This window comes from Fonsecaea erecta (assembly GCF_001651985.1).
Source record: "Fonsecaea erecta strain CBS 125763 chromosome Unknown Scaff22, whole genome shotgun sequence".
Taxonomy (NCBI): domain Eukaryota; kingdom Fungi; phylum Ascomycota; class Eurotiomycetes; order Chaetothyriales; family Herpotrichiellaceae; genus Fonsecaea; species Fonsecaea erecta.
The window spans coordinates 45,073-55,218 of NW_017387265.1; the positions used below are offsets into that span (position 1 = coordinate 45,073).

A 10,146-nucleotide genomic window follows, 5' to 3' on the forward strand; every position below is an offset into this window, starting at 1 on the left:
ATAAAGCAATCGGCGGTCCAAGGGTTACAAACATAGCGCACACTCATACGTGGGCGAGACCGGGCCTAATGAAACTGGGGATTTGAGTCTTATCTAGTGGTACATCCTATGACTTCGCATGTTCGGGATCGGCTGCCGAACTCAGGGAGTGATGACAGGATGCTCTCTGGTGGCAAAGACGGCGGGTTCCACGACTTGTCGGGCGAGCGAAAGCCGGTTTTCATCGATTACCTCAGCCCCTGCTGGGGTGTATGGGAAGGGGGAGTACTACGCCCGAAGAGAAGGCGACCAGGGCCGCAAAGCCTCCGTATATTAAATAAGATAGAGCCGTTCCCGGCCCTGCCGAGCTTCTCGGCTGTCTCCCTCTCCGCACCCACATCAGAGGACGCGTGACCCCAACACCGATTTTCTGCTTCTTCTTCCTGACACAGAAGCCTACCGGGGCTCTTCCCGTGCCCGGACGTTCCAAGAAGCAGAAGGAAGCATCTACATCCACCTCGGCCTCCCGATTCCACCGTGCCTGCTTTCACGTCTCCCCGCGACCCGATGGTGCAACCTGCAGAACGACATAGAGTGGCCGAAATGGGCTGGGTCACCTCTGACCGAGCTTGCTAATACCGCGAATTCTCTATGCTGGCCTTGCCTGACCCGGAGGCAGCCGGCGAGAGGCCCGGGCCAGTCCCTTGGAACCACCAGAGGACTTCCTCCTTCTTCAAAACGATTGTTATGACGGTGCTCATGGTTATGTTCTTGCTCTTAACGGACTGGTTTCCGGTCTGCCATGGGAACCAATATGGTTTGCCCGCGTGGTTACGCCTACGCTTCCCGTTCCTCTGTCCTTGCTCAGGCGGCTTGTGCGCCGGGCCTCAGAGCGACACTACCACCATGCCCGCCTCCCTTGGTCAATGTGTCCTTTACTCCATCCAAGGACACGAGTCCACACATTACGCTAATGGGAAGGTGTGAGGGGAAGGTGTTGCCCTAACCCTAATGGGAAGGTTAGCCGACTGAGTGACACTGCGCCACTGCCTGCCGCAGGACGCGCTAGCGCGCTAGCACGCGACCACTAGGTAGATCTTTTCTGGTCACACAGAAAACTGAGAATACAACCATAGTAGTCCCACAGTAACTCTCCTTGCTTACTTGATGCTACTCGATCGACATTTCTCTTCCAACGGCTGCCGCTTGCGCCGGTATCCCCCTCCCCGCAGCCTCTCAGTCTCTCGAGTTTTTCCACGCTTCTTTTACGCCTCGGCTTCACGGGTTGGGATGTGCAAGAGCAGATCTGCAGCAGCTTTGACGCACGCACGTCTCTTCAGGCGACCAGCTTCTGCTTCCCAGCTTCCGTTTTCGTCGCTCTCTTGTCCTGCCTGGCCGAGGCTACACCGGGACGAAAATTTCGACATCGATGAGGCCGAGGGAAAATTTTCATCACGAAAGAGGTTACATTGTACTAGGTATTGTGATTTCCTGAGGTAAAATGTAGAAAAGAAGAAAAAACACGAAGTACACAGGTGGAAGAGTGCGATGGTGATTCATATTGTGATGGGCAGCCAAACACGGCCTGTGCGATGTTGCCCGCCAACCCAAACTTGAATTTCAAGTCTCGTGAGAAAGTATAAAAGAAGCAGCGAGGTAGAACAATGCGATGCCAATGGCCCCAGATCCGACAGGATTTCCCACTGTAGCAGTAAATACAAATAAAAACATGACATGGTCATGTTGACCTCGATGAATTCATAGATGCTCCCGAAAGTAGATGCTCCCGAGAGTAGCTAGAAGGGATGAGGCGAGTACCGTCCCGCGTGAAGCGGACAGTTACTTTTCAAGAAACAAACGATAGCCCACGTGGATAAAGAGGCGCGCCCGCTCGTCAGGACGAACCAGATAATCGCGACGACAAACCCGGGGAGCTGGCAGATGATCCTGTTGAGCGAAGCGAAAACAGTATTACAGGGCAACTTCGTCAAAGAAGCCGTGGATTTAATTGGTGCGGAAGAATATTGAGATCCGATTGGCTGTTTTTTCTAACGTCACGTGCCAGTTGGCCTTTGGCCAATAAGGTGAGAATACGGACAGCGATTTTCAAAGCGTCACTATCACTACCACTACCACTACCACTACCACTACCACCACTACTACTAGTGTCTCGTGCGTAGTATCAGTGCGTAGTGTGTAGCGCCAGTACGCAGTGCGTAGTGCCCGTGCCCGTCTTTTTTCACCTTCAGTCTTTTCGCCACGCTTAGCAGGTCGCCTTAGGGAGTCACGCGGTGAAAACGCCGCCCTACAGCGTATTTTACTGTTCACGGTCTGTGCCGGGAGTAGACTTATCCATGAAAGGATCTTGCAAGCTAGCGTAAACGGGATGGGGACGACCTGGAAAGCGACCCAAAGAACGTTGTTGACGAAGAGATAGGAGCAGGAGCGGTAGAAAATGAGGCCACGGCCTTCGATCGTGGCAAGCCAGCCGCCAAGAATGTCGAGGAAGGAGACCACCACGGGCTGTTAGGCCGTGCCTTGAAGAAACTCGCCCGCCTTGGCCATAAGGAGGCCAGAAAGGATCTTTTCCGCTCCCGTAGCCACCTTGGACTGCCGTGTCTCGGCCATGGATGTTGGTGTGCCTGCGGTCGTGCGGCAGGCTACCAGTGAGAATGTCAGCAACCGGGTGTCAAGGAAGTTGCTCGGTGCCGGGCTGGCCTGGCCTGGACGGCTGAAACTTACTATATCCCAGTCTGTGAATGCGGGTGCGAGACGGAAGCGTGGTGATGCTTCACAATGGTGTCAGGGACGGAGAATTAGGCAGGGGCGTCCGGAGGAGAATGAGACGCTTAGGCTGCAAGTAAAGTGGTCAAGAAAAGAAAAAGAGAGGCCCCAGCCACCAGCGCCATTTTTGTATATTGTAGTTGCTGCAAACCATGGCCGCCTCGATCCCTCCCTTTCTCCCTCGTTCGCCGGTTGCCGGGGCTTGAGACCCAGGAGCTTGCCTTACACTTGGGATATTACAGAATTATCGCACTATCAAGCTAAAGCTGCACACAAAACTGGGCCATCCCTGTAGGCGCAGGTGTCTAGGGCTATGAACCAGGGCCGGCTCGATAAGGATCGTGTGCCTTCCGTTTTGGGTAGGTGGCTGTCTCCGCAATCGCGCGAGCGCAGCCTTGTATAAAGCCGCACCCGTCTGCCTATTTTTGGGAAGTAGAGCAATATTTTCTGCCGCTAGCGACCACTGAGTCGGGGGGACATACTGGGCTAGGGTGGAAATGGACCTGAAAGCGGACACCTCTCGGCAGTAGCAGGTAGATAGAGAGGGGAGTCATATCATGACAAGCCCGAGTCCGCGGGTGAGCATATAGTCTAGCCTGGGGAAAGGAAAGACGACTCAGGCGATAGTTTGGCGAAGGGAACATGCCTGAAGCTTGAAGAGAAGAGGGGGGGGGGGAAGAGGGTCATGACAAGCATGCAAGCAAGCAGACAAGTAGCTAAGAAAGCAAGCAAGTAGACAAACAGTCAAGCAAGCAAGCAAGCAAGCCAAGTATATATTTACTATATGGGCATGGAGCCTTACTCCAGCCCCGTGATCTGCTCACTTGTTGACGCCAAAGCTATCTATTGTCTTTGGTTGGACATCAACAGGGCTCTGGTACGCTATCCACAGCAGAGAGTTACAACTCACCAAATCAAGTTCCAGTAAACGTACAAAACCAAAACGATGTAGGCCGGGTCCCACCAGAATTAGCTCATGTCCCCCTCCTCATCTCTCTCTCTCTCTCCCTCCCTTGTCTCTTTCTATCTCTCGTCTCATGCCTCATCATCCGTCCCGTTGGTCGGCTGACTCTAACAGTGCCCAAATCCCTCGCACCCCCTCAACCGCATCTGACTTATCATCGCGCCATCAAACCTGTCCCTCATCCCCGTTCCCGATGGGTAACATCGAAGCCATGATGCCCACATCGTTCTAACACACCTTGCTCTAAGACCTCCCTACCGGAATCCAGTCGTCGTCGAGATTGACGTACAAGCCCGCTCCGAGCACCTCCACAGGGTGACTCGGAGCGTAGGGGACGAAAGGGTACGCGCAACTCATAGTCTCCTGGGAGAGCAGATCGCGAACCTTGAAGGCGTCGGCCACGCGGTGCTTGAAGGAGGCAGCACCTGCGTCGTCGCCCGTGCGGGCCGGGACGAGGAGCCGGACCATGTCCGTATCCAGATCCAGGCCAGCCGCGTTCTGCAGGAGCCTGGGCTGCGGCATGGCGCGGATGGCTGAGTCAATGACCGGATCTGCCAGCAGCCTCCTACTATTCCAAAAATCGGGCGCGAGGCTGCGGGAAGCCCAGTATGTGGTCATCTCCGTCCCGGGCGGGCCAGGGATGAGAGAGATCGCCCAGCGAGCCGCGGAGAGCTCCTTCGCCACGTCCGACCACTCGAGCTGGTCCTCGCTCAGCCGCTCGATGGCGACGCCGAAAGGGGCCACGCCCAAAGGGGCCGCCTTGAGCATAGTGTCGATCTTTTTGGACTCCTGCGGCACGGCTGGGAGACTGAAGGCTAGGAAGGCCATCTGGCCGTGGGCGACGCAAGTGATTAGGAGCGCGACCTGGGGTCCTTGTAGGTCGGCCTCGGCCATAATCTTGTTGACATCCCTCCTGACAGAGCTAAACGCGATAAGAATCCAGGGTCGTCGGGCCAGTCGCCGCCACTGCCGCTGCTGCTGCTGTCCGCGTGCCTCCCGAGCATCTCGACGACGTCCCGCCGTCGATGTTCGATGAGGCCCTTCTGGTCGGCCCACTTCTGCCACAGGTGATCCACGATCGCGACGTAATTGGCCATTTCCTTCCCAGAATTGGGGTTCAGCCGGAGGATGGATTCGTATAGGTATATCGGGCTGAGCTTGCGGTGCCCCAGCTGGAAGCCGCACACGTCGGGAATCACGGGGGCCTCTTCGACGATCACTCCCCGGGCGCAGAAACCCTCGTCGCACAGTTTAGAGTGGACAGCGTCCCGGTGTCGAGCCCGCTCGTCGGGCCTATTGGCCGCGATTATGACGCTGTCTCCATAGATAGACGTGTGCGTAGGACTGACGGCGCTGACGCACTCTTGGACTAGGCTTTAGAAGAGGAGGTAGTCGCGAGAGATGAGCCGTGATGAACTCGTCGTTATTGCGTGAAAACTCGATCGGCCTCAGGGTGTGGCGGCGGTGTCGAGGCTGCCGGGCAGCACATCGGGGTAGAAGGAGCTGCATTCGATAAACCTGTCCTCGAGCGCGATCTTGGCAAAGTACCGGTGCTTTTGCGCAAGGTGGAGATCCCAGAGCCCCATTACCCTGAGCGTGCTGGAGAGGCCCTCGGACCCGAAATGAGTGTAGGAGACGGGCTTTCAGGAGCCACGCGAGCCGGGCATGAAGTGGAGAGGGTATGGCTCGTGGGAAGCATGCGGCGTAGACGAGATGAGGCCTCCATCATGGCCTTCCGAAGCCGTCGGCCGCGGGAGAGCCCACATGATGAACTTGTAGGTAGCGTCAGGGTTGGGGCCAGGACCGTTGTTGCTCTCTGCTTATTGAGCCAGCAACTCCGGCCTGACGACGAGCTCGTCTGATTCAACGTTTCGCGTGCAATGTTGGTCGTTCGATCGAGCTGAGGGCCCCCTCTATGGCTCGCGATGGTGTTTCGGAGAGAGACGAGCCTATCCTTCGAGTCAACCGTTGCGACTTTGAGAGGCCGTGGTCAGAGGTGGAAGGTCCTTGCGCCTATTTCGAAGCCGGGTTTGGGGAATGACGCTGATGAAGCAAAGGCGATGAGAAGAGATCGGAAGAGCACGAGAGGAACTTAGAAAAGGGGGCGCAGGAAGTTGGAGTTCAAACAAAAAAAGAGCGGGGATGAGGTGAAGCAGCGCGAAGTGGGCGCATATTCCCTGAGCGGGTCGTGTCACAAAGTTGATATGGAGACACAGAGAACTGGGAACAGTGACAGGGCCCATGGACGACACCATATTCCCGCAGGATGACAAGAATGCAACATAGAAAGCAGTTAACGAAACAAAAAAGAATGAGATCGGACTCGACGATCGTCTCGAAATGGGGACACGTTATTCGGAACTCGCTCCGGCGCGAACATGTCAAGAAGCATATAAGAAGCGGAAGATAGGCATCGCAGGTCGTCTTCGTGATGATGGTCCCAAGGTCAAAAGAGGTCAAAAGTTGCAGAAAGCCGTCGCGTTGCGTGGTACGAACAGACCTTAGGAGCCAACCTTCCTCCGTGAGCACAACTCCATAGATATATACCTCCACCATGAGCGGCTTACTGATGCGGGTCCAGTGGCCCCACCTGTTATTTTGCGACGGCAGCAAACAGGAGTCGGCTATGCCGGCCATTCCTTGCGGGTGCAAACCCTCTAATCGGGGGAGCTGCTGTTGGCCAAAGCGAACTCAGTTAGGCCGAATCGATGATCAACTGTCTGGAAATCCTTCATCTCGTGTCAGTTCGTCTGATGCGCTTGAGCGTGATCTCAGCAGCATACCCATTCCGGCGACGCCTTTTTTATCTCCTCCTGGAAGGCGATGAGACGGAAATAAATTTTGCGGCCCACAGCTCGCTGTAAGTTGGCGAGCTTGCCGGCACTAAGGCCTCACAACAATGGCATTTTGTGGCGGATGGAAAGGGCGAGAATGGTGTCATGAGACAGATGCGTAACCTGTCAGTTGTAGGACCCCACATTTGCGGTACTGGGGCAGATTCGTGAAGCCTGCGCCGCCGCTCCAGAAAATAAGAAAAGAAGCCAAACAGCCGCGTAGTATCCTAGATAAGACGTGGCGGATAGGGAATAAGACAGAGAAACCAAAAAAATGTGTAGCGAGCGCTATCGCGGACATCATATGAAGAGATGAAAGGGCGGATACTCCCTGCAAAGGATAATCTCATCGCCGGAATAGTCGTGACCCACAGATAGCTGTGAGCCACTATCACCCCGGTCTCTCCAGCCTCGATGCTAAGATGATGTGGCTTGTGCTGTGGCATTGTGAAGCTGCACTGGGAATGCTATTTTGGTCGACGGCTGCCCGGGAACATTTCCGATGGCGAGTTGCAGTGCCTCACACCTGGCCGTCAGCTTCTCCAAGAACTCGGGGGCTGATGGAGGCCTCCACCAGCCGGGATATGTGAGAGGGAAGAGGGCGAGGGGTCCAAGGGAGAAGGGGTTAAAGAGAGAGAGGGGGGAAAGAGAGAGTTCATGAGCTGTCGTGCTCGCCTCTTCTCGTCGCGGGGCATCGACCATCTTATATAGCTTGTCGAGGGCGCTTTGGGTCTCGGGAAAGGGCGAGACGGCTGGAGAGAGGTAACGCACACGACGGGATACTTATGGCAAAGGACGAAGGCTTCTCACCGGGCTCTTCGGGTTGCGATCGAGCCGGACTGCGCCCTTGGATAAGGAAAGGTCGAGCGGTGCAACTTACTCGGAGGGAAGCCCCCTCTCCAAAAAGAAAAAGGAGGAAGAGATGGGAAGGGATCCACACTTATCTCTTGTTGGCGAGGTACCCAAAGGCTGGGCTGTGGCATTGAGATATAGTCCCCAGATCGGTCAATCAAAGCGCTTTTCTCCGTTCTGTTGGCTATCTTTCTGCTGACGTGGCATGAGTGGCATAAGGTGAACCGCGTTCCTCTTCGATTTTTTTTGGTTGGCCGTGTACGCAATGCACCATTCTCGGCTGTGATGAGCGTTCTTTAAGCGTGCAGCTCAGCTGTTAGCTCGTGCTTGAAACACAGTGGCGTCTCATTCGGCGACGCAACGAGGGGCCTATCGATCCTTCGGCCTGGGCGGCCCGGTCAATCACGGCTGACCCAAATTCCCCACGCCAGACGGCAATTGCTCAACGACATGAAAGTCATGAAGAAGGGGCAAGCCATCAAAAAGATGCAGGCGATATTACGATGTAAGCAGTTTGGTACACCAAGTGCGCAAAAGTCTAGGCATATCCATCTTTTTTTCAAAACCCACAATTATACCTGTTCCACACAAATTACAGTAACAACGCCATAACCTAGGGAATCTGTCACAAACGCAGTGGAAGAGCACGTGACTCGTAGGGGAGAAGTATCCCTATGCGCCACTGTAGCTTAAGTGGAAGAGCGGAGTAAAGAGACCGCTAGGACGGCTCTAAGCTAATTAGGTGTCAGGGACAGGTGCCGTAACATTAGGCTTACTAGGCCTATAGGGGAAAAGGTACGCTTCCTATATACGGAAAGCTTCCTTCTCTCAAGCTTTGAGTCTTGTTAATACGATACGTAAAGGATACTTATTACTACGGATTCTATCTATCGCTGAGTACTACCTATCTTCAATAAGGCATCCTTAATAGAATCTCTCTAATAATTACATCATCTAGTTCCTCTTGATCCGCGCTATCGATCGATATAGATATCGCCGCGTATACCACCACCTAGTACTTAGTATACCACCCTTTAGCCGAAATCATATTTTCCACCCTTGATGTTATTGTCACCCGGGAAGCAGGGCTGTTACAATGACTATTACAATACGCTTCCCGGCCGACAACGCCCGATAGGGCGAATGGCCCCATCAGGCGCTTAGTCCCCATAGGGCGAAAAGGGTATTTGGCCCCCATCAGGCGCTTGGCCCCCATAGGGCCAACGGCCCCCAATACCAAGTCGGCCCCCAATGCCAAGTCGGCCCCCATAAGGTATACACAGAAAGAGATAAATAGGACCTCTATTCTCGCACTACTGGAGAGGCCCTCAACAGTGCGAGAAGTCGATGTCTCAAGGACAGCTTTATACAATACAGATACGTGTTTAACCCTCTGACTCTTCGTCTAACGATCCCACCCCAAGGCTCTCTGACAGTTATACTCATCGTCGTCCGATCAATTGTCTCTTGATCTAAATTGTCCCATTCATAAATTACCGCCTGAGTAAGTAGATTATAGTCCTACTTAGATCGTCCGCCGTTTAAAAGGTGTGGCCAGTTCTCAATCAGTCAGTTCTTAAGGATCGCCTAGACGTTCTTAATTAGGTTCAAATCAGAGGAATATGGTGGCTAATCTGTCGTCGATATTTCACTATTCTTAAACTATTCTCGGACGATCTTTACTATATAGATTGAGGTATTATCCTATATAAATATCAAGCCTAGTTTCCAGCACCTAGAGATCTATTCGTTAAGAATAGCGACGTACGAGGGTACGGTATAGCCCTTTTCCGGTACCTCTGTATCTCGGATTATTATCACTAGATCTGATCTACCGCCGATTTAGATTACTACCTAGATTATGATAGTGATATCTCTACCTTTCAGATAGAGTATAATCATCTCTTTATCCCACTTCTAGCTTAGCTTTCACCCGGGTTCCCCAGCCGACAACACCCCATGGGGCGAGTGGCCCCCATCAGGCGAATAGCCCCTATAGGGCGATTAGGGCGAGTGGCCCCCATAGGGCGATTAGGGCGAGTAGCCCCTATAGGGCTAACGGCCCCTAAGTGCTAAGACGGCCCCTATAAGGTATATATAGAAAGAGATAAATAGGACCTCTATTCTCGCACTACTAGAGAGGCCCTTAATAGTGCGAGAAGTCGATATCTTAAGGATAGCTTTATATAATATAGATACGTATTTAACCCTCTGACTCTTCGTCTAACGATCCCACCCCAAGGCTCTCTGACAGTGCGTTATTGATTTGTGGTGGTAGACATATATCCGTGAGATTAAGGGATTGTCGAATTTGAGAGCTTAGTCTTGCTTCTATCATAGCCTCCTCATTCGCTCTATGACTTAAAATCCTAAATCGGTAGGAGAATGAGTTGGACGAGGTGCGACAGATGAGCTTTCTTTAACTATTCCATACTGTAGATGTCACCCGGGAAGCAGGGCTGTTACAATGACTGTTACAATACGCTTCCCGGCCGACAACACCCGATGGGGCGAATGGCCCCCATCAGGTGTTTGGCCCCCATGGGGCGAAAAGGGCATTTGGCCCCCATAGGGCGAATGGCCCCCATGGGGCCAACGGCCCCCAATGCCAAGTCGGCCCCCACAAGGCGTACACAGGAAAGAGATAAATAGGACCTCTATTCTCGCACTGCTGGAGAGGCCCTCAACAGTGCGAGAAGTCGATGTCTCAAGGACAGCTTTATACAATACAGA

At 53.5% G+C, this 10,146-nt stretch overlaps 2 protein-coding genes across 2 annotated transcripts; both read right to left on the reverse strand.

Annotated features, from left to right (window-relative positions):
- Positions 1-3,970: 3,970 nt before the first annotated feature.
- On the reverse strand, positions 3,971-4,555 carry AYL99_12012 (hypothetical protein; the record flags this gene model as incomplete). The annotated part of the gene is made up of 1 exon (XM_018843516.1): positions 3,971-4,555. The coding sequence occupies one exon, from the start codon at positions 4,553-4,555 to the stop codon at positions 3,971-3,973; it is 585 nt and encodes a 194-aa protein (XP_018687160.1).
- A 23-nt stretch (positions 4,556-4,578) lies between these two features.
- AYL99_12013 (hypothetical protein) lies at positions 4,579-5,313 on the reverse strand (the record flags this gene model as incomplete). The annotated part of the gene is made up of 2 exons (XM_018843517.1): positions 4,579-5,101; positions 5,246-5,313. The coding sequence occupies 2 exons, from the start codon at positions 5,311-5,313 to the stop codon at positions 4,579-4,581; spliced, it is 591 nt and encodes a 196-aa protein (XP_018687161.1).
- Between the last annotated feature and the right edge of the window lie 4,833 nt (positions 5,314-10,146).